The sequence below is a fragment of the Mytilus trossulus genome, unplaced genomic scaffold (genome assembly GCF_036588685.1).
Source record: "Mytilus trossulus isolate FHL-02 unplaced genomic scaffold, PNRI_Mtr1.1.1.hap1 h1tg000085l___fragment_1__unscaffolded, whole genome shotgun sequence".
NCBI lineage: Eukaryota > Metazoa > Mollusca > Bivalvia > Mytilida > Mytilidae > Mytilus > Mytilus trossulus.
Window position 1 is genome coordinate 2574130 of NW_026963295.1, and position 20809 is coordinate 2594938.

The following is a 20809-nucleotide window of genomic DNA, read 5'->3' on the forward strand; positions in this document are numbered from 1 at the left end:
TCTACAAGACTTCGAAGGACACGCACGACTATTTCAGTTTATTTTAGAGTTTCGGTATAATATTGACAATGATGAAGCCCTTGTTTTGGCATGAAAGATAATTTCAAGGGTTTATGATCAGAACTGTCTCTTTAAAACCACTCCGTCATTATAATTATTCAAGTTTGCTACTAGTAAAGATGTAAGTTTAGTCAGGTAACCTTCCTGCGAGACGGCACTGAAACAGTATGTTTTTACGTACTTCATTTCAAACTAAAATTTGGACCGCATTACACATTGCTAAACCTCTATCCGGTCATCTTTAGAATACGGTGGGCGAGAGTAAAATGTTGCATTACACCCCGTTTATTTTTCCAGGACATATTTTAGCAGAATTCTTACAGGATCTGGTGTCTTTATTGAAAGGAAAATCTGCATGCGAAAAAGTCATGTGTTTGTTCACTACAAAACCTTACATGTCCGGGGCTTTGATCCTGTAAAGGGTAAGAATTTTGTAAAAAAACTTAAATTATGTTCCTTGACAATTAACCAGAAGTTATAATTTTGTTGTGTGGTTCTCTTTGATTGGAATGTTGAATTGTAACTATTTTCGAAGTATTGAGTGCTTTTTAGTTTTAATGAATTTCATGAATGATCTTATGCAAAATATGCCTTCATGACAGTTAGATGCAGGTAAAAATAAAATTAATCATTTATTGATGAGGTTGAATGTCAGCCGGCAAGGTAACTATTGTAATTTTAACCGAATATGTGTTGATATCTTGTGTAATAGAACAAGTATTTGAAAAACGCCAATTTCAAGAAGAAAATTTTTTTTTTCATTCTTTTTTAACATTTTCATTGATTATTGATATAAGAAAATGTCTGTATCTAGAATTTAACTTCAATTGTTATATATTTCTTCAAATTTAAAAAAAGTATGGAAGAAGAAAAAATAAAAACAGAATTTGATCTTTGACCTCATTTTATGCAAAAAAATCGATATTTTAATAGTACTCATTTTTTCCGAATCCAATGATATATAATATAGCCATATAGTATGTTTGACGATTAAATCTAAAAAATATTGGGTCTGGTCACCGTACTCAGAATTGACTTCAAATTTAGAACATGATAAGATTTTTATCTTTTATTCAACACGTCATATAACGGAAAGACTTTCGTTATGCTATTGTCATATTTCCGTTTTTCTGGCGTTTTTTCTGTGAGAAATTTATTTGGGTTTTTACAATTTTGATATGTGAATACATGAATCACATTACAGATATTGTAAGGCCGTACACTGTTTTCGTGTTCAACTGAATAAGAAGTTATTGTGTCGTTCAAAGACTTTTTTTTTTTTTAAGTTTTATTTTATTATTACAAAATTAGCATGGAAATTGCACTTGGTGGTAATTTGTAGGTAAGTGTTTAATTTGAAGGACACACTTGCATTAAACGTCGACACATGGGTAAAACAACGGATATTACAAGCTTGACAGGATCTGCCATCATTTACAGAGCACACATGATCATTCCAAGTTTTGATAATGTTTTCATTTTCTTATCTTAAGAATGTATCGAGTGTATTATGAAATTATTTGTTTATGACGTTTTATTTGTGTACACCCAGGAACACCTTCGTGCATTAACTCTTTCTTAATTGGCCACATTGTCTTATAATTTAACAATATAATGAATAAAAAAGACTTCATTAATGTATAAATTCAAAATACGCATGGAAAAATTTTCCTTCTAAATTTTTACCAATCTTCTTAAAGGGGACATCTATTTTTACAATTCTTCTTTTTGGATTTTTTTCGTACTTTAATCAGATTTGATAAAACGTCGCCAGTGTCTGAGCAGCAGGCAAATGAACCAGGATTAAAGTCTTGTCCTTTTTCTAAAACATTGGAAGATAACAAGACTCTGTTGATAAAATTCCGCATCAGTTTCACAAATGATGCTTGCTGGTCTTGTAGTATAGATTTTGGTAATATGCTTTTAAGTGGCTCGGGGTATATACATCCCACCATTGTGTAATATTCAATTCTGTTTTCTTGCCTTTCATTAATGCTGAGTACTTTATCGATATAGTGTCAATATGCCAAATTGCTACCTTTTTTGAAATAGATATCTGTTTTTATAGTGATTAAGATAAAAGCACTGTTTTGACTGCTGTAATTCAATTTTTAAAATATTGTACTTTTGTGCCTGTTTGTTTTGCTGACACATTGCAACCTGTTGTTCGGTGGTTGTCGTCTGTTTATGTGGTTCATACGTCTTTTTATTTTTCATTTTTATATAGATAAGACCATTGGTTTTCCTGTTTGAATTGTTTTACACAAGACTATTGTTGGCCCTTCATAGCTTGCTGTTCGCTGTGAGCCAAGGCTCCGTGTTAAAGGCCGTACTATGACCTATAAGTGTTTGCTCTTCACTCATTGTGACTATGATGGAGAGTTGTATCATTGGCCATCATACCACATCTTCTTATTTCTATTAGCCTTGGTCTCAGATCCTGAATGTGCATTTCTTAAATCGGGAGCCAGTAATTAAGTGGCTGTCAATCGTGTCTTTTCTCGTTTGTTGTTTTGAACATAATGAGGCAACTGGTTTTCTCATTTGAATTTTTGCTGTCGGAGCTTTTAATACCACTAGAACACACCCGCGAAATCGCGGGCATAATATACAACTGTTGTAGGATGATTTTTTTGTAAAAGATATTATGTATGGAGAATTTCATAAAAAGGTATCAAAAGCCCTCTCCCTTTTTCCAAAGTCCGATATTTGTTTCCTTTCTGTTAAATTCAATTATTTTCGTGTTTCTGGCCTCAGACCACAATTCTTTTTCTCCTTTGCTACAATGCATCTATTGGTAAAAGTCAAATTGAATTTAAAATTTGCACCGCTTCCAACATGAAATAAATGTAACTTTTTATATATAGACCATTATTAGTCTAATAAAATATGGTTCTAGGACAATCCATCAGTGCTTTTTCTTTTGAGAGCCTTATTAACATGCCAATGGTAGGATATAAATCATGTATAAATGACTAAGACAGACTACGGGTAATTTGAGGGGTGGTCGTAGAGGTCCTGATCCCGAAATCCCGTGCTTGAAACCTTGAAATCCGGAGATTCAGAATTTTAAGAAATTTTCCCGAAATTCTAAAATCGAAAAATATATTCCCGGCCCCAGCAAGGATCAATCCCCAAACCCCGAGCTTAAAAACATCCGATCCAGTGGCGGATCCAGCCTTTTTAAAAGGGGGGTCCTAACCAAGGACAAAAAGGGGGGTTCCAACTACATGTCCCCATTTAAATGCATTGATTTAAAAAAAAGGGGGTTTCAACCCCCGGAACCCCCCTTTTGGATCCGCCACTGCGATCCCGACGTCCCAAAAAAGGTCCTGCCTCCCTCTAATCTCTAACCTACTTTCATTTTTATTTTTGCCAAATCACTATTTTCACTTTCAACAATAAATTTGTATGCCCCATTTATGGGCATTATGTTTTCTAGTCTGTGCATATGTGCGTTCGTTCGTTCATCCGTCTGTCCGTCCGTCCGTCTGTCCCGCTTCCGGTTAAAGTTTTTGGTCGAGGTGGACGAAAAGGTGATGATGTTGAAGTCCAATCAACTCGAAAGTTAGTAAATATAGTGCCGATGTGGCATCCGTGTACTTTGTTTCCACATGTTTTACTTATTGTAATATATATGCAACTGGTAGGACCTCTTAAATAGTAAACATTTCAAAGTAGAACACACCCGCGAAATCGCGGGCATAATATACAACTGTTGTAGGATGATTTTTTTGTAAAAGATATTATGTATGGAGAATTTCATAAAAAGGTATCAAAAGCCCTCTCCCTTTTTCCAAAGTCCGATATTTGTTTCCTTTCTGTTAAATTCAATTATTTTCGTGTTGCTGGCCTCAGACCACAATTCTTTTTCTCCTTTGCTACAATGCATCTATTGGTAAAAGTCAAATTGAATTTAAAATTTGCACCGCTTCAAACATGAAATAAATGTAACTGCTTATATATAGACCATTATTAGTCTAATAAAATATGGTTCTAGGACAATCCATCAGTGCTTTTTCTTTTGAGAGCCTTATTAACATGCCAATGGTAGGATATAAATCATGTATAAATGACTAAGACAGACTATGGCTAATTTGAGGGGTGGTCGTAGAGGTCCTGATCCCGAAATCCCGTGCTTGAAACCTTGAAATCCGGAGATTCAGAATTTTAAGAAATTTTCCCGAAATTCTAAAATCGAAAAATATATTCCCGGCCCCAGCAAGGATCAATCCCCAAACCCCGAGCTTAAAAACATCCGATCCAGTGGCGGATCCAGCCTTTTTAAAAGGGGGGTCCTAACCAAGGACAAAAAGGGGGGTTCCAACTACATGTCCCCATTTAAATGCATTGATTTAAAAAAAAGGGGGTTTCAACCCCCGGAACCCCCCTTTTGGATCCGCCACTGCGATCCCGACGTCCCAAAAAAGGTCCTGCCTCCCTCTAATCTCTAACCTACTTTCATTTTTATTTTTGCCAAATCACTATTTTCACTTTCAACAATAAATTTGTATGCCCCATTTATGGGCATTATGTTTTCTAGTCTGTGCATATGTGCGTTCGTTCGTTCATCCGTCTGTCCGTCCGTCCGTCTGTCCCGCTTCCGGTTAAAGTTTTTGGTCGAGGTGGACGAAAAGGTGATGATGTTGAAGTCCAATCAACTCGAAAGTTAGTAAATATAGTGCCGATGTGGCATCCGTGTACTTTGTTTCCACATGTTTTACTTATTTTAATATATATGCAACTGGTAGGACCTCTTAAATAGTAAACATTTCAAAGTAGACAGAATACAGAGAGTCTCTATATGTTAAAGAAGTACAAGCGTAGTTTAAATGTAGATAAACGCGGACAAATCATTGTCCTCTCTTAGCCCAAAGGAGGTATAATAGTTGTGGTTCTTGCGATATAAACACCATGATATGGAGAACGCTCTGATTGGCTTAATTATTTTTCTTTAATGTTATGTATCATACGATTGGTTGTATTTGTGCATCTTTCAAACCGGAAGTATAATCTATGATTAAAAGTCCGTCCGATGACGGAATCATATCCGGACTTCTTTTCTGTCGTTTTTTCCCCCAAAATAACTCAATCTGAATAATCATAGGAATGGATGACAAATGCGACTATGCATGTTACCTATAGGAAACAGAGGCATTATGGTTGATTTATTGTGGAAGGAAGAGAAGCGACACACAAAATGAGGTCTTCTCGTTTAATAGTATAGATACTGTATGGTATTGGTTTTGCTAATTGTTGAAGACCTCAAGGGACATGTACTTATTACATCAATTTCAATTTGACTCTGGTTGATATTTGTATCATGTGCAATCATACCACAATTACTTAGTTTATATACATTTAATTTACAAATGTCATTATTTCCACAGAAATTTATTTTGTGCCTACTAAAAAGCTTTTCTAAATAAAATTTGACAAGGAAGGCTCATTAAAAAGAAAAAAACGCAAGACAAAATGTTACATTTCATTTTTACAGGGCTCATCAAATGTCATAATTTAATATTCCTTGTGAAAGAAAATACGATATGTCTGTGTCTCAACTCATAAGCGACATGTATTCGCGGTCTGAGATTTGATCTGGTCATTATAGCGATTGTGACATTTTGATGAAGTGTGGTTTCCCATGGCGGGTGATGCATGCAAAGCTGTAACCACTTATTTCAATTTCGCACGAGTTTTTGTTTGTTTCGATGATATGCATCTGATAAAAAGGTTTATGTAATTTTGACACTGGCAAACTACTGTTTGCCTACATTAATATAAAAGTTCTTGGTTTCGTCTAGATAGTAACACATTTTTCCACGATTGTGAGGAAACCTTACCCCCCAGTTTTTGACTGGGTTCGTGTTTCTCAATCTATGATTTTTTATGTTGTGTGTTTGTACTGTTGTTTGTTTGTTGGTCCTTTTCTTTTTTAGCCATGGCGTTGTTAATCTATTTTTTGACCTATGAGTGTGAATGTCCCTTTGATATCTTTCGGCTCTCTCTAAGAGAGTATTCATCGTAATTATTCTTTATTTTATCACAAAAGTCAAACAATGACCACTTATATCAATTCAAATTTGATATTCTTAGAAAAAAAACAAAGAATTGATAAATTAGTCATTATATGATGATTTATTGAGAGTCAATTTACATGAATAAAGACACTGTTAAGTGATACTAAACAAAAGTTTTACGAAAGAAAGCTTTGCTTCTGGTGTCTTCATTTTCTAAATATGTGTAAGTAGAATGAAATATTTGTTATGCCATATATTTTTTTTGGTCAAAATGACAGAAATCCTCAGTATATCATGATTAATTTTTATATGGAGTGGAATATATATAGTATACAATACATATTCAACTCGCAATAATATACGCATATATCTGTATATTTCATTGAAGAATGAAGACAACGTTACCATTTAGAATTTGGATGTTCACTGCAGCTGTGTTTCATTTAGCAGGTAATATGTCTCCTTATTTTCAGATCGTTTCCGTCTCAAAACTATTAACAGAAGTCATACACTTTATTATTGGTAAAAATAAACGTTTCTAATGCAGTCGGTATATTTAATGCATATGTTTTGCTTATAAACATAAAGTATGCGAACGAGGTTCATATATTATTATATTTGTGTCTTTCACAAAAAGACAAAGATATGCATGTCAGTACGTATAACGGTATGCAAAACATTATTTCGGTCAAATCAATAACGGACAAAATATGTTGTAGAAGCCTCTCCTGTTAGATTGTATTCAAAAGGGTCGACTGTGTTACTCAAATGCACATCCGATGGCACATACTCATGGTGGATTAAATCAGCACACCTTTCGAAGCACCCACGGGGTTGGACATACGATCCTGACGAAAATTACAATTGGTTAAAAGTCATCAGAAGTAATCAAACTAACGATTTTGACCTAGAGATAACTAATGCCTCTAGTTTTGACGAAGGTCTCTACTACTGCAATTCTAACCGTTATACTTTACAAATGGAAAGTAAGTAAAGAAAAACGTAAGTTTCAATATAGAAGAGAAATGACAAAAAATGTTATATTGCTGTCAATTATCTGGAGACAAGGAAACGAAATTAATTGACTACCAGAAATTTGCCATTTATTACCATTATGTTTTAATTCTTTCTAAATATGAAAAAAAACCAATGATACTGTAGAATTCAAAATGTTTTAGAAGTCAATCATTCAAGTTTAATCATCTTCGTAGCCAGGAAACATAACTAGTCATTAAAATATATCCAAGATTCAGTCAAGCGGTTAACTTCCATTTTAGTTGCTGCCTTTCTTTGTAAACAACAGTGTCATACAAATCTCTATATATCTACATTTAGCGCAATGACAGATGTACAATTTGTAGATATTACAGTATACCTCCCATGTATTGAAACATATATGCAAACATTATGTCGATTTCGCTATCATGATAGTAGTTGAAATGGAAAGAAACTACAAATGCTGATGATGATGTATGCATACGGCTTTTGAAAATTCAGTGGCAAAATAAAGGCATATTCAGGACGATAATGTGTTAATGTTATATGAATATTTACCCAGTACAATGGGGTGATCTCAGATGCACAGATAAAGGTAAACTTATGTTGCTCCAAATGTGGCACCCGTCGTGTTGTTTTTATTGTAAAACTAAAAGAGTGATATGCATTGTATAAGATAAGATAAGCAAATAGTCTTAGGTTCGATTTAGTTTTTTTATTTTCGTATTTTGCAATAGATCAAAAACTTATATCCACCAAAAAAAACAAGATGCACAACAAAACGATTAATTGATTAAAATCCACACATTAACTTAATGTTTAAATGAATTGCATTCAGTATTTACATTTTAAATTCTCATGAGGCTATGAACATGATGAACCAACAATACTCTGATAGAATACTTTGTATGTGAAATAAGTGATAATTTTCAATATATGATGTATGAGCACATTACTCGGTAATGCTCTAGGTTCTGGAAGTAATAAAATAAAGTAGAGGAGGTTCATTAAGAGACTTTCCGTTTTTAATTGTCCTTGGCTATAGATGCTTTTGTTATTTTAGTTTGTTTTGTATATGTTGAGGGCCTTTCGATTGAAACAGGAAACAAGTTATTATTTTTCTATAAATATCAATGAAACATATGAGTGTGTTTCCTCTTATAGTTGATGCGTTTCCCACAATTTTGGTTTGTGACCCGGATTTGTTTCAGTTAAACCGATTTATGGCTATTATACAGCGGTATACTAATATTGCCTTTATGAGTATTTATATAATACTTGTATTTATATTAATATATAGTTTTTCCAATTAAGTACGTAATGCAGTTCTAAAATGAACCCTCTTTTATTAACAAAACTTACTTTTAATTTTCTAGTTATTCAAATCTCTGTCAGTACACTAAAATGCATCTAATTCTTTTGAAAAGTAAGACTATGAAATAAAACAAGTATAATATGTTTGCTATGGTCATTTATGGTTCACTTCATTTTATATTCGAACATACAAACTTGATGCACTAATCACCATGTCACTGTATGTGCTTACCCTGAAGGCTTTGGCCTTTCTCAATAGCAATTGCTCAAATAGTTTACCAATTACAGTTTGAATTGATCTTCCACAAACTGATTAACTGGCAAAATATTTATCTAGTAACTACTTCAGTGAATGGTTGCTAGCTTGAAGTGAGTGCAGTGAAAAAACAATTCAACTTTGATTTTTTTTGAAAAATTCAGGATTTTCTTATCCCAGGAATAGATTACCTTACTAGGTATTTGGAACAACTTTTTGGAATTTTGGGTTCTCCATGCTCTTCAACTCTGTACCTGGATACATAACTATTTTATCTCAGCGTCACTGTTGAGTCTTATGTAGACGAAGCCCTTTACTTGCAGATTTGTTTTTGTATTTCTATGAAGCAGAACTTATCTAAGGGCTGGTACAGAAAAGAGAAAAGAAATTAGCACAGTCTTTTAATTTCACCTTTCGGTAAATTCATGATGTATTGTCTCTTAATAATAATAGATTCAGTGATCACTTAAATTTAATATATTCAAGTGAACTTGAAATTAAAGATATTATCGACACAGACAAATCAGCTTCATATTTAGACCTTATTCTCGAAATGACTACTGATGGTAGGTTGAATACCTAAATTTATGACAAACGCGATGATTTTAATTTTCCTATAGTCAACTTTCCATTTCTGTGTAGCAACATCCCAGCGGCAGCAGCATATGGAGTATATGTGTCTCAACTGATACGTTACTCTAGAAATAACTCAAAGTACGTTGATTTTGTTCACAAGGAATACTGCTTTCTCAAAAGTTGCCAAGACAGGGCTATGAATCAATCAAATTAAGGTCGTCACTCAAGAAATTTTACGGTTGCCACCATGAACTGATTGGCCATTATGCCAAAAGTGTGTCAGCAATCATATCTTCCTCAGTCATAATAACTTTCCCTCATTACCGAAATGAACAAAGAAATAACACGACGGGTGCCGTATACGATACAGGGAATGCTTACCCTTCCGGAGTACCTGATTTCACTACTGATTTTTAGTGGAGTTCGTGTTGTTTTTTTATTTATTATTTGTAACTGCTGATGTAAATGTCCTTTGGTTTTATAAGTCTTTGGGTTTGATTGTTTTTGTCTTTGTTAGTTTTAGTTTCAAACTTATTACATTAATGTTATAGTCGAGTATACCCAAGTAATGATCACGTGACACAATATTTTTTTAATTTTCATCCCTATATTCAAAATCAAGACTGATTTTGCGTTATCACAATTCGACTTAATCACATTCCTTAAACATCAAGAGGAAAGAAGAAATCCTCCGTTTAGTTCGATTTAAATGATTTAGCCAAAGCCTACCGAAAGAGCATAGTAATAATAATGAAATCTCTATATGTTAGAGACCCGTAGCTCAACTTATTTCTAGTTCTGTATGCACATAGCTCTCTAACTGTACAATATCTATTGTTCCAAAATTGTATTTTCTAAATCTTACAAAGTAATAACATTTTTGTTGAATTTGTATGTTTTAGCATTGCCTACGAATATGTCATTTGATTACGAATCAAAAGATAGTAAAATACATGGAATAGAAAGCATTGCACTAAGTGTCATATGCAGGGTTCAAAGTGGAAAACCACAAGAAACATTATCGCTCATACGAAACAACAACACCGTGAAGACTGGTGAACATGGAAAGATTGAGTATATATTAATACCAACAAAACTGGATCATAATGCAGAATATACATGTGAGGCAAGGAGTCCATTATCAAATCAACCATTGAGAAAGACAGTCCAGTTAAACATCAACTGTAAGTTATCTTTGCTCAAATATTTATAATATGGTAACAATTCATTGACATGTTAAGAAATTGACATTTGCAGAAAAGATTTCAGTTTACGTGGGATGTATACGGTAATATTTTACTTTATATATTTCATATATATTTTTTAACTGTAAGTCACGATTTTGGGCATAATACTGTGAGTATTGTCCAGCAACTAATTTTAGTCCAAATTGCAACAACATCAGTTTACAGATACTCAAATCTCAGTATATTAAGAAGATCAATGTAAATCAAATTAAAATACAATGCAATGAAATAGAGAAATATATGTATGAGTTTTACTGCGCGTTTTGCTGTTTGTTTGTTTATTCTAAATTGGAAAAAGGGGAGGATTGAGATCTAACAAAACATGTTTAGCCCCGCCGCATTTTTGCGCCTGTCCCAAGTCAGGAACATCTGGCCTTTGTTAGTCTTGTATGTTTGTTTAATTTTGGCTCATATATAAATTTTTCGGAATTTAATGTTCCGAACCATTGTCGTAAATGCGTTTGGTCCAAATACAATAATAAAACAGCACACGTCAATGTTACCCGGAATAACTCTTATATGTGTTGTTCAGTGTGAAAAGTACTTATGGTTTTTAGTATAGAGAAAATTATGTTGAATTTATTTTACAACATGGTGACATTTTGTGATTTTGTACAGTCAGAAATCAATAAATTCATATTTGTACGCTTTCATTTAAACAAGTTTCCGTTTATTGCTAGCAAGGTGTTTATTTGAACGACTTTTGCGGCAAGAAATTGATACTCTGGTAATGAGATGTATTTTGTCATAAAAAAAAACAAAAATAAATGAAGGATGACATATGTGCTCACCCTTCCAAAACACTAGGCATCGCCCCTGATTTTTCTTTGGGTTTGTGTTCCACATAATTTGGTTTTCAATGTTCTGTTTTGTATACTGTTGTTTTTCTTTTGATCATTTTTCTTTTATTTAACACGTACATTGTCAGTTTTTTTCCCACTTTTGAGTTTGAATGTTCCTTAGATATATCTCGTCTCTCTTCCCTAATATTACAATTATATTGAATCTTACTACTTTTATTTTTTTTACATTTTTTTGTTTAGACAAACCAACGGTTTTTAGCCTACAGATTACGAATGATGAAATCAATGAAGGTGAAACGAAAACAATATGTTGTTATGTAGTTAGCAACCCAGCACCATCAGCAACGAGATTGTTGAATGGAAGTCAGGAAATTTTTGTTACATATCAAACGAAGCAAACTTGTTACACAATTAAACACGTCAGTCGTTACGACCAAGGAAACTACACATGTTTAGCCACGAATATCATTGGAAAAGGATCAGTAACTATTTCACTCCAAGTAAATTGTAAGTCTACACATAGGATGTGTATAACTAACTCTTGAAGTTTCTTGTTGGTCACTTAATATAGCATTACATATTATAAAGGACAAACTATCGTTTAAGATAAAGTACATTCACAAATTTTTAAATGTTTAAAATGTTACTATTTTGAAATGTACTCACTAGAATAAATCTAAAATCTAAGTTTGCTGTCTCTCGGTTGACTGAATGTTCCTGGAAATGCGGCCTGTGATGATATAAAATCAGCAGAATAAGAGTAAACGTTTTAATAAATGTAAATGGTGACGTTCTGATGGAATTTTCGTTTCGTTCACACAGGAGCTTAGTGTTGATTTTTCTTTTGTTCTCGAATAAAACTGAAATTATCATTGAATTGAAATATCCTAGTACTAGTATCATTGCTTGGAATTTAAACCGTTGTAAAGATTAAAGTAAAACTAGTCAAACAATTTTAGATTTGACTGACCATTGATATATTTAGTTGTTTGGGCCGCTAAAAGAATCAACTTACGAATATACATGATTTGTTTCAGTCGATCATCCTTCAGTAGAAAAATCAACATTTTCTTCATACATCATCGTTATTGTATTACTGATAATTATTGCAGTCTTAGTTACTGGGATGGTAATATATGTTCGTAAGTAAACTAACTTAGGTAAAATTGAGACTGGAAATGGGGAATGTGTCAAAGAGACAACAAGCCGACCATAGAAGTGTCCGTTTCAGTGAACGCTCTGTCAAGTGGTGAGAATATAAACAAAAGCGGAAAGTTTCATTAAAGGTATAGACAGCATTGTCAAATCTAAATATGACGTTTCCATTGTTCGGAAAGTAATATTTATCTTTAAACCCAAATAATCAAATTATTTTCGAAGGTATTCATCCATGTCAAATACACATTATTAATACGATAGTGTCGACATTGCAGTGTCTGCATGGAATTTACGATATCGCTTTAACATCGTATACATTATGTATTATTTACATGTTAGACATCCCTATGTCGTCAATGTACTTCCGATATTGTTTTTACATCGTTTACATGTAACAAAGTCTTTTGTATGTTTCGCATCGTCGATATTGCCAATATCACGATGATTAAAATGTAGTCATGGTATCATGTTCACATCGTTTACGTTGATCAAACTCTCATTTATTGTTTACATCGTCAACAATATGATCATACATTAATAGGAATGCTAATAAATCGGAGAGAAATTAGTCGGTAACTAGTCAATTGCAAATTCTTTTACAAAATTATGTACTCTAGGATGCTGCTTACAAGGAAGCTATCTAGAGTTGTTAGTTGTGAAGTTGAAATCATCCCATCATAAGTTTAACTGACGCCATCACGGTTGGTGTCCGCTATAGTAGTTTTCAATATTTCAGGCACTTTACATCTTTGAAAGAGAAGTGTAAGGGTCATGACCTTTACAAATTCACCGAATGAATCACTATTTACCTACAGCCGTAAATAAAATTGACAAGTTTGTAGAACATGCAAAGTTACAGAAGGAGATTTTCGGTTAAGAACATTCATTTACTTTTTAATCATTAGAGAAACAGATTCTCACATAGTAACTCGAAGATTTTCTGGTTTTGCTCTTCAACTTCGTACTTGTTTGGCTTATAAATATCCTGGTACCTTTGATAACTATTTATCTTTCCGAGATCCGACTTTACTTGCGTCTTTTTAATGGTCACCGGACGTATTCGTATAATTACGCGGATATAGACGAGTGCAAAGTAACATTCCTTATCGCTTGTATTTAATTTCACAATAAATATTAATGAAAATAAATTTTAAGGAACTTGCATGTAGATAAACGACGTGAAAATGTGTGTCGTTACAAATATATTACCAATATTAAATAAAGAATAACGATAATTTGTGTTAATATTGCGGAAGAATATCTAAAAGAGGGACGAAAGATACCAAAGGGACAGTAAAACTTATAAATCTAAAACAAACTGACAACGCCATGGCAAAAAATGAAAAATTAAAGAAGTTTTTTTCTTCAAAAAACGCGGGAAAATATGAATGCCTACTAAAATCTACCCACTCAAATCCAATTATTAGAAAAAAAAACGAATTATGTCAAAAGAATGAGCACCTTGTACTTCCACTGCACTCTCATTATAATACTAGTAGAATAGAATGATATACAAACGAAAAAAAATACATATAACTATTATACACATATTTAGGTTATACAAAACGAGTGACTTGTGAAAAATACTGTTCATCCAGTTCTTAAACCAATGCATGTAGATAAGTCGTCTGTGCACGATTTTTTCATTTTTTGAGCACACATATCGTATAATTGTCATTTTTTTTTCTCTCTGTCTGTTATGATGTAAAAATATGGCAGCTAATTATTTATCGTATTTTGAAGCCGTAGTTTACTGATTGTCACCTTATAGTCATCAATTAACAAGGAATCATGGATATTGAGCACGTGTACAATCAGATACTAGTTTATTTCATGACTGATCGATGCGTATTGCGACCACTTCATTTTTACGAGAAGGGTCAATCTAAACTTACTTGCATACGGAAATATATCGACAAATTGCTTCCTGGAAGCAAACAATTAAAAAAGTGAACTTCTGAAATATGGAAAAATTAATCTTCTACAGAAAAAAGTATATGTACATATGTTTTATAATGAAATCAATCCATTTAGTTATAAAAATGTTTCATTTTTTTTTAATTTGAGGTTTCATATGACTTTAATGTAATATATAACAACAAACTAGAGTATACTGATTAACAATAAAATAGTTGTTACGGTGAGGTTGAATTCCCTGTCATTTAATAATCGACACATGGCTTAAGCTTGTGTCCGGAAAAAAGTGTCTGTGAAGTGTACCTTAACCTAACCTTTGGGTATAGATGTGTGATTTGTTTTCTGATACAAGTGTTTGCGAAAATTCACAAGAACTTTTAGTCATCCGATGTTTACTCAGTATACAGAAAAACCCTACAAAAACAATTTGACACGATGTTGATAACATCATGATGTAAACGATTTGAACGCAAGAATAAAGACTAGGTATGCAGTATAAATAAGATGTTGACACAATAAAGTAAACATAGTGATGTCAACTGATGGTTTTTGAATGGGCCCTCGGTATCCACTATTTTTATCTATATTTATGTGATAGAAATTACAAAAAGTATCAGATGTATTGATGAGCATTGTCATTGTCTTTACAGAGAGGAAAGCGTTTAATTTGCTTTTATTATTGAAATGATAAAAATCAATTTATTGATGTTTTGAAGATTTTAATCAATACATGTAATGTAATTTTCGTTTCATTTTTTAATTACAGGGTACATGAAACAGAGATTACAAAAGAGGTGTGTGTAGTAATTTGAAACAAATAAAACTTCAAAGATATTTTGATATTCCGAGTGGTAATAAACTCATCATAGATACCAGGAATAAATTTTTTAACGCCAGATCTAATTATGATGTTACGAAAAATTATACTCGAAAACAGTTATTTTAGTAACCGTGGTGCGTGACAGCTTCATATTATTTTACAAAAACACTCTGAGAAAATAAGCTCACGTGAACTACACACAATCTAGAAAAACTTTTTAATAGATATCGGAAGATGTGGTATGAGGGCCAATGAGACAATTCTCCATCCATATAACAATTTATAAAAGTAATAAACCATTATAGGTCCAGGTACGGCCTTCAACACGGAGCCCTGGCTCACATCGAACAGCAAGCTAAATAGGGCCCCAAAATAAGTAATGTAAAACCATTCAAACGGGAAACCAACGGCATAATCTATATAAAAACGAGAAACGAGAAAAACGTATGAACTACATAAACAGACAACAACTACTATACATCAGATTCCTGACGTAGGACAGGTGCAAACATTTGCAGCGGGATTAAACGCTTTAATGGTACGAAACCTTCACCCTTTTCTGAAACAATAGTATAACATCACAACATAGAAACATACACTATAAAATATCAAATGGAAGGCTTAACTCAATCAACAGACGCAAATTAACACACAATGAACGAATAAATTTGATCTTCGATACCTGCATGTATCTTATTTAGGTTATCTTATTCAAACAAGTTACAATTTTAGGTTGATAGTTAATCCAACAACTCGAAGGAATGGTAATGAAAGTGTTCATTATACGGAAATTAATGAAGATATTTTGATATTAACAACATCCCAAGGTACGAAATGTAAAATACAATATACCCCAATAATTGGAAAAGTTTACATTTACTATACTAAAATAGGATTGATACCATTGCTGATGGAAAGTCAGTGTGAGAGTACATTTGTCAACTGATGTATTATAAAATATTGAATGAAATAAATACACTTGTGTAAAAATATCCTGACGTATTTTGATGGAATGGACACACTTTTGTGAATAAGGAATACACTAGTATATTTCAAGTATTGAAAATGTAACTGCCGAAATGTAAGTGCGCTATTTCCTTAAGCCAGTCCCTGTGGGTTTTATCGGTCTAGAAAACAGTATTTTGATACATTTTGAAATGATTTGATTGATTCTTTGTTAGATTACATTTTTGTTTATAATTTTTGTACAACGGGTAAAGTTGACCAAATACTATCTGTATTGCAAACATACTTAACATACTGCGCATTTGGTTACTTGAATTGTAGGTTGTAAACGTACTTGATAAAGAAAATTGCAGAAACACGTATCTTGTACACTAATACATTTTATGTGTACATGAATTCAATTATCCTATTGCAAAACTTGATATAAGATGACGTTATTAATTCTGCACAATTCGGGGGAAAGGGGGGGGGGTGCTCTCTACGATCTGATGTTGAGTACAATTATGTTTTCAAGTATGAAACGAGCAACTTAATATTTTCTAGAAGGGAAAGCTCGTTGTTAATATATTTTAACAAACATTTTTAGATAACTTAAACACATTGGCAATTTAGTTATTAAATTATTCCCAGTTACTTTTCTGTAAGAAAAATGAAAAATAAATCATACAGTCAAGTTTTCTTATTTTGAAATTAAAGCATTATCAGCTTTTCTGTCCTTTTTGTCTTTATAATTTGTGTTTGATCTGGTTTGTGTTGCTGTTACCCCAAACACCAACACCCGAAAACATTGTTTATATGCCTGACTAATAAATAGGAATTTGTGATTCAGAGGTTTTCGTTTGTTGCAGATTATAATTTTTTCCCCCGTTAATTACGTAAACATAAATCTGATTGCTAGTTTTCTCGTTTAAATTGTTTTGCATTTGTAACTTGGGGACCTTTTATAGCGTGCTATGGATTTTGATAAAGTGACCTATATTTTCAAACTGCTACGTTATTTGGTCTCTGTTGGAGAATTGTCTCTTAGGTAATCATATCACATCTTCTTTTTGATAATCTTATACTGATTCATGCATTGATTTTTTTTTCGGTTTTTCTTCACTAAACACGACTTAACACAAATTATTCAATTATGGTAATCACGTATGATAATAAATGAAAAAAAATGATCATCATATACTTTATATGGTTCAACTAATGCTGCAATCGGACACACTGGTAGAAAAAAACCTCTGAAAGTTTATTGTTAAAATGAATGTACTATACTGTGATTTTACCTTTTCCAGGAAATGATAACCCGGTTATATCAACAGACGAAACTTCAGTTATGGAAAATTCAGGTATAGTCCCAGTGAATGAAGAACGTTCGTCTGCATCATCGGATCAGGACCCAAATGCGTCAGAAAATGTGGACGATGGTTATGAACGACCATACAACATGTTATTGGCAAATTATCAAACTGAAGACGATCATGTTTATCTTACTACTAACAATAATTCAACCATATTATACATTTAACTTTTTTAGACACTGTTTCTTGTGGATTCACTAAAGTAGATTGTTCAGCAGATAACAAAAATATATTTTATACAAATGGCGGTTTAGAAAACTGTGAATCTGAAAAAATAGTGAGAACGATGTCAACGAAGCAGACAATAATTGTAAAGGACCAACCATTATCCACAAAATACCAAGGTAGAATACATTTAACTGAACAAACATACTATTAAATCAGCATAATGTATGAGCAGGTCTTTGTTGGCCCCTTGATTTCGAAAAGTATTGTAAATATTTCAAATAACATCCTTAGAACAATAATATGGACGCTATCAGTATTACTGTTTTTTGCATTTTGTCTTATGTTTGATGGTTTTTTTAAAGGTCTTTAATCTTCTTGAAATTGGTGTTGAACTGAAAAAACTGCTTTGAATGTCTTATCATTTGTTATATCTAGATACGAACCAAGACTTTATGCATCATGGTGTGCTGCAATAGAACATGATTGCCTACAAAGGAAATTACGTAAACAATAATAAATTTACCGAAGTCGATAAGTGGGAAATTATATTAAGCAGATTCTTTGCGTTGGGATCTTTCAAGCCGACATTGCAGCGATAATTTTTAAAGTTTATGATATAGCTTAATAGTATTTAAAACGATGAAATTAACAAAGCTGACATGCAAATATACTTTGCATCTTTTTTCGTAATGAACCAATTTGAACCTCAGAAAAATTCTAAAAATCCATTTCTTTTGTATTCAAAAGCTGCACACTTGAAGTCGAAGAAGCACACATCACCGATTTTAAATCCTTATACTATGACTTGGACATTTTATTCGATTAAATCTTGACCTTGCACAGATAACGGTTAATCATTAACTTATTCAAACATTAGTTTACGAACGTTTAACAGTGTCACGTATTGTTGTTATTTAAGCAGTATTTTTAACATTGTCATATAACATGTATAAACATGAAGTTTGGCTAGCCAAACAACCAGATTCAATCCACCATTATTTCTTAAAATGTCCTATACCAAGTAAGGTATATGGCAGTTGCTATCTGCATTCCGTTTCTATGTATTTTGGCGTTTGCTTTTGTTATAGTTCATTATTCCTATTTTTCCGTTGTTTTCCTTTTAAAGTTAATGAAAGAGAGACAAAACATACCAGAGGGACAGTCAAACTCATAAATCGAAAAAAACCTGATAACGCCTGGCTAAAAATGAAAGAAGACACACAGACAAACAATAAAACGCATGACACAACATAGAAAACTAAAGAATAAGCAACACGAACCCCACCAAAAACTAGGGTTGATCGCAGTAAATGAGTTTCTCTCGGTTTTAGTTGATAACCCAGATTTGTTTTTGTGCTAAATCGAATTATAACTACTGAACAAAAGTATACTACTGTTGCCATTATATAAATATCATAAACTAATAAACAACATATTAATCAGGGTAACCAAACCAAATGAGTGTCTTTAACTATGTTGTAGATGTCAACTAATGTAAATAGAGGCAACAATAGTCAATTGATTATTTAGTACCACAAATGTATCAAAATTAATATACAAACGTTCGAACTGCATAGGCAGCATGGCCGGTTGCGTGTCAGGGTTAATGTCTCCTTATTTACATACAAAAGTTGTCATGCAAAATCACTCTCTGGGAATTGGTCACAATCGGTAAAAATACAGATCAGACGATAACTGTAAATAACTTATTTTCGCGATTATTTCGCGGCCATTAATTTCGCGATTTTCTGATTTACTTGATGTAATTTAAAAAAGAAAGATCAAATTTTTACATATTCGCGACGATTTATATTCGCGTTAATTTTCTACTCGCGAAAACAAATCGCTCGCGAAAATAAGTTGGTTTACAGTATTCCGCCATTGAATGATCACTAGGGTACAGTAAAACCGCAAATTGGAATATAAGTTGCAATAAATTGTTTCCCAAATCACTATAAATAAATATGTTTCAACTATACAAAGAGTAGAAAAAGTTAGTGTTTATCTTGAAGGGTATCAAAGTTTTCAAACTATTTGTAAATAATAACACATATATAAATACTTAACAATACTATGTTGCTTTGATTTTTGAAATAAATAAATTGTTAAAAACTGTATCTATTTGTCTTCATTATCTCGTAAAAAATCTATTTGTCTACTGTAAAGTCAGAAATATCCTGTCGGTATATTTTCCTAAAATAGCAATAACTAATCTCCGTTTTTTGTCCATTTTTCAAAAAAATGCAATAATAGATATCCCATTAATGTCTGAATTCACAAAATTTTCACAATAAGAAGTACATGCATATAAAATTGTAACAACCTTTTATAGCTTTTCTCATTGTTGAAAGCCGTACGATTGTTTACATCCACTACAACAGAACCTTGTTGGATAGTTGATACAACATCTCCTTATTTTTATATTTATATTATCTAAATGGTGGGAACGGAAATGTATAATCCGAATTAAAAAAAAAACTCTTCAAAGATATAAAGATTATAAATGTTTACGCCTTGTGTGTTGTCTATAAAAATCTCATCAGTAACGATCGAAAAAATAAAGTTAAAAGACCAACGAGAACAAAATGGAAGAGAATTGAGTACCTGAAATTCCATTTTTTTTTGGCCAAATAAAGCTTAGGTATCTATTCCTAGGGTAAAGTATTTCTAACCATTCAATAGTATTTGAGTTTTGAAATAAGAAGTTATTTGAAAAAAATCATGGTATTTTTTTCTAAATTGTTTGCAAAAAGTCACTTGCAGAAGTCTTTGCAAAGAGATTAAACACTTACAAACTTCATCATGAACAAGTACAAGGAGATGATGAAAAAACACAAAAAACACATAATAAGTGCTTCTATATTAGATAATTTGATATGCTTGTGCATTTTCTTATTTGTATATTTGTTTTGTCCAGTAGGCGATTTTTTTTATGAATATATGGATCTTAATCCGATGGCAGCTATTTTAATTTGGATTGGATATTTGGGAGGCTATTATTGCGAAATTTATGTTTTAATTTTGTAGAGAATGTAGCATCTAACTTATTTGTTTATGGGCCTTTCAAAAGGAGATTAAACCTGTTTTGATGCATGTTTATTTGATGGTAGTTATCGTTATTTCTTTTTACCCATGGCTTGTCAGTTTGTTTTCGAC

General features: G+C 32.4%; 1 protein-coding gene across 1 annotated transcript; it reads left to right on the forward strand.

The window, feature by feature from the left end:
• Nucleotides 1-1340: 1340 nt before the first annotated feature.
• On the forward strand, nt 1341-17941 carry LOC134699807 (opioid-binding protein/cell adhesion molecule-like). The gene is made up of 9 exons (XM_063561222.1): nt 1341-1402; nt 6469-6530; nt 6800-7066; nt 10125-10406; nt 11513-11779; nt 12310-12414; nt 15114-15141; nt 15900-15994; nt 17420-17941. The coding sequence occupies exons 2-9, from the start codon at nt 6470-6472 to the stop codon at nt 17650-17652; spliced, it is 1338 nt and encodes a 445-aa protein (XP_063417292.1). The 5' UTR covers nt 1341-1402; nt 6469; the 3' UTR covers nt 17653-17941.
• The last annotated feature ends 2868 nt before the right edge of the window (nt 17942-20809 follow it).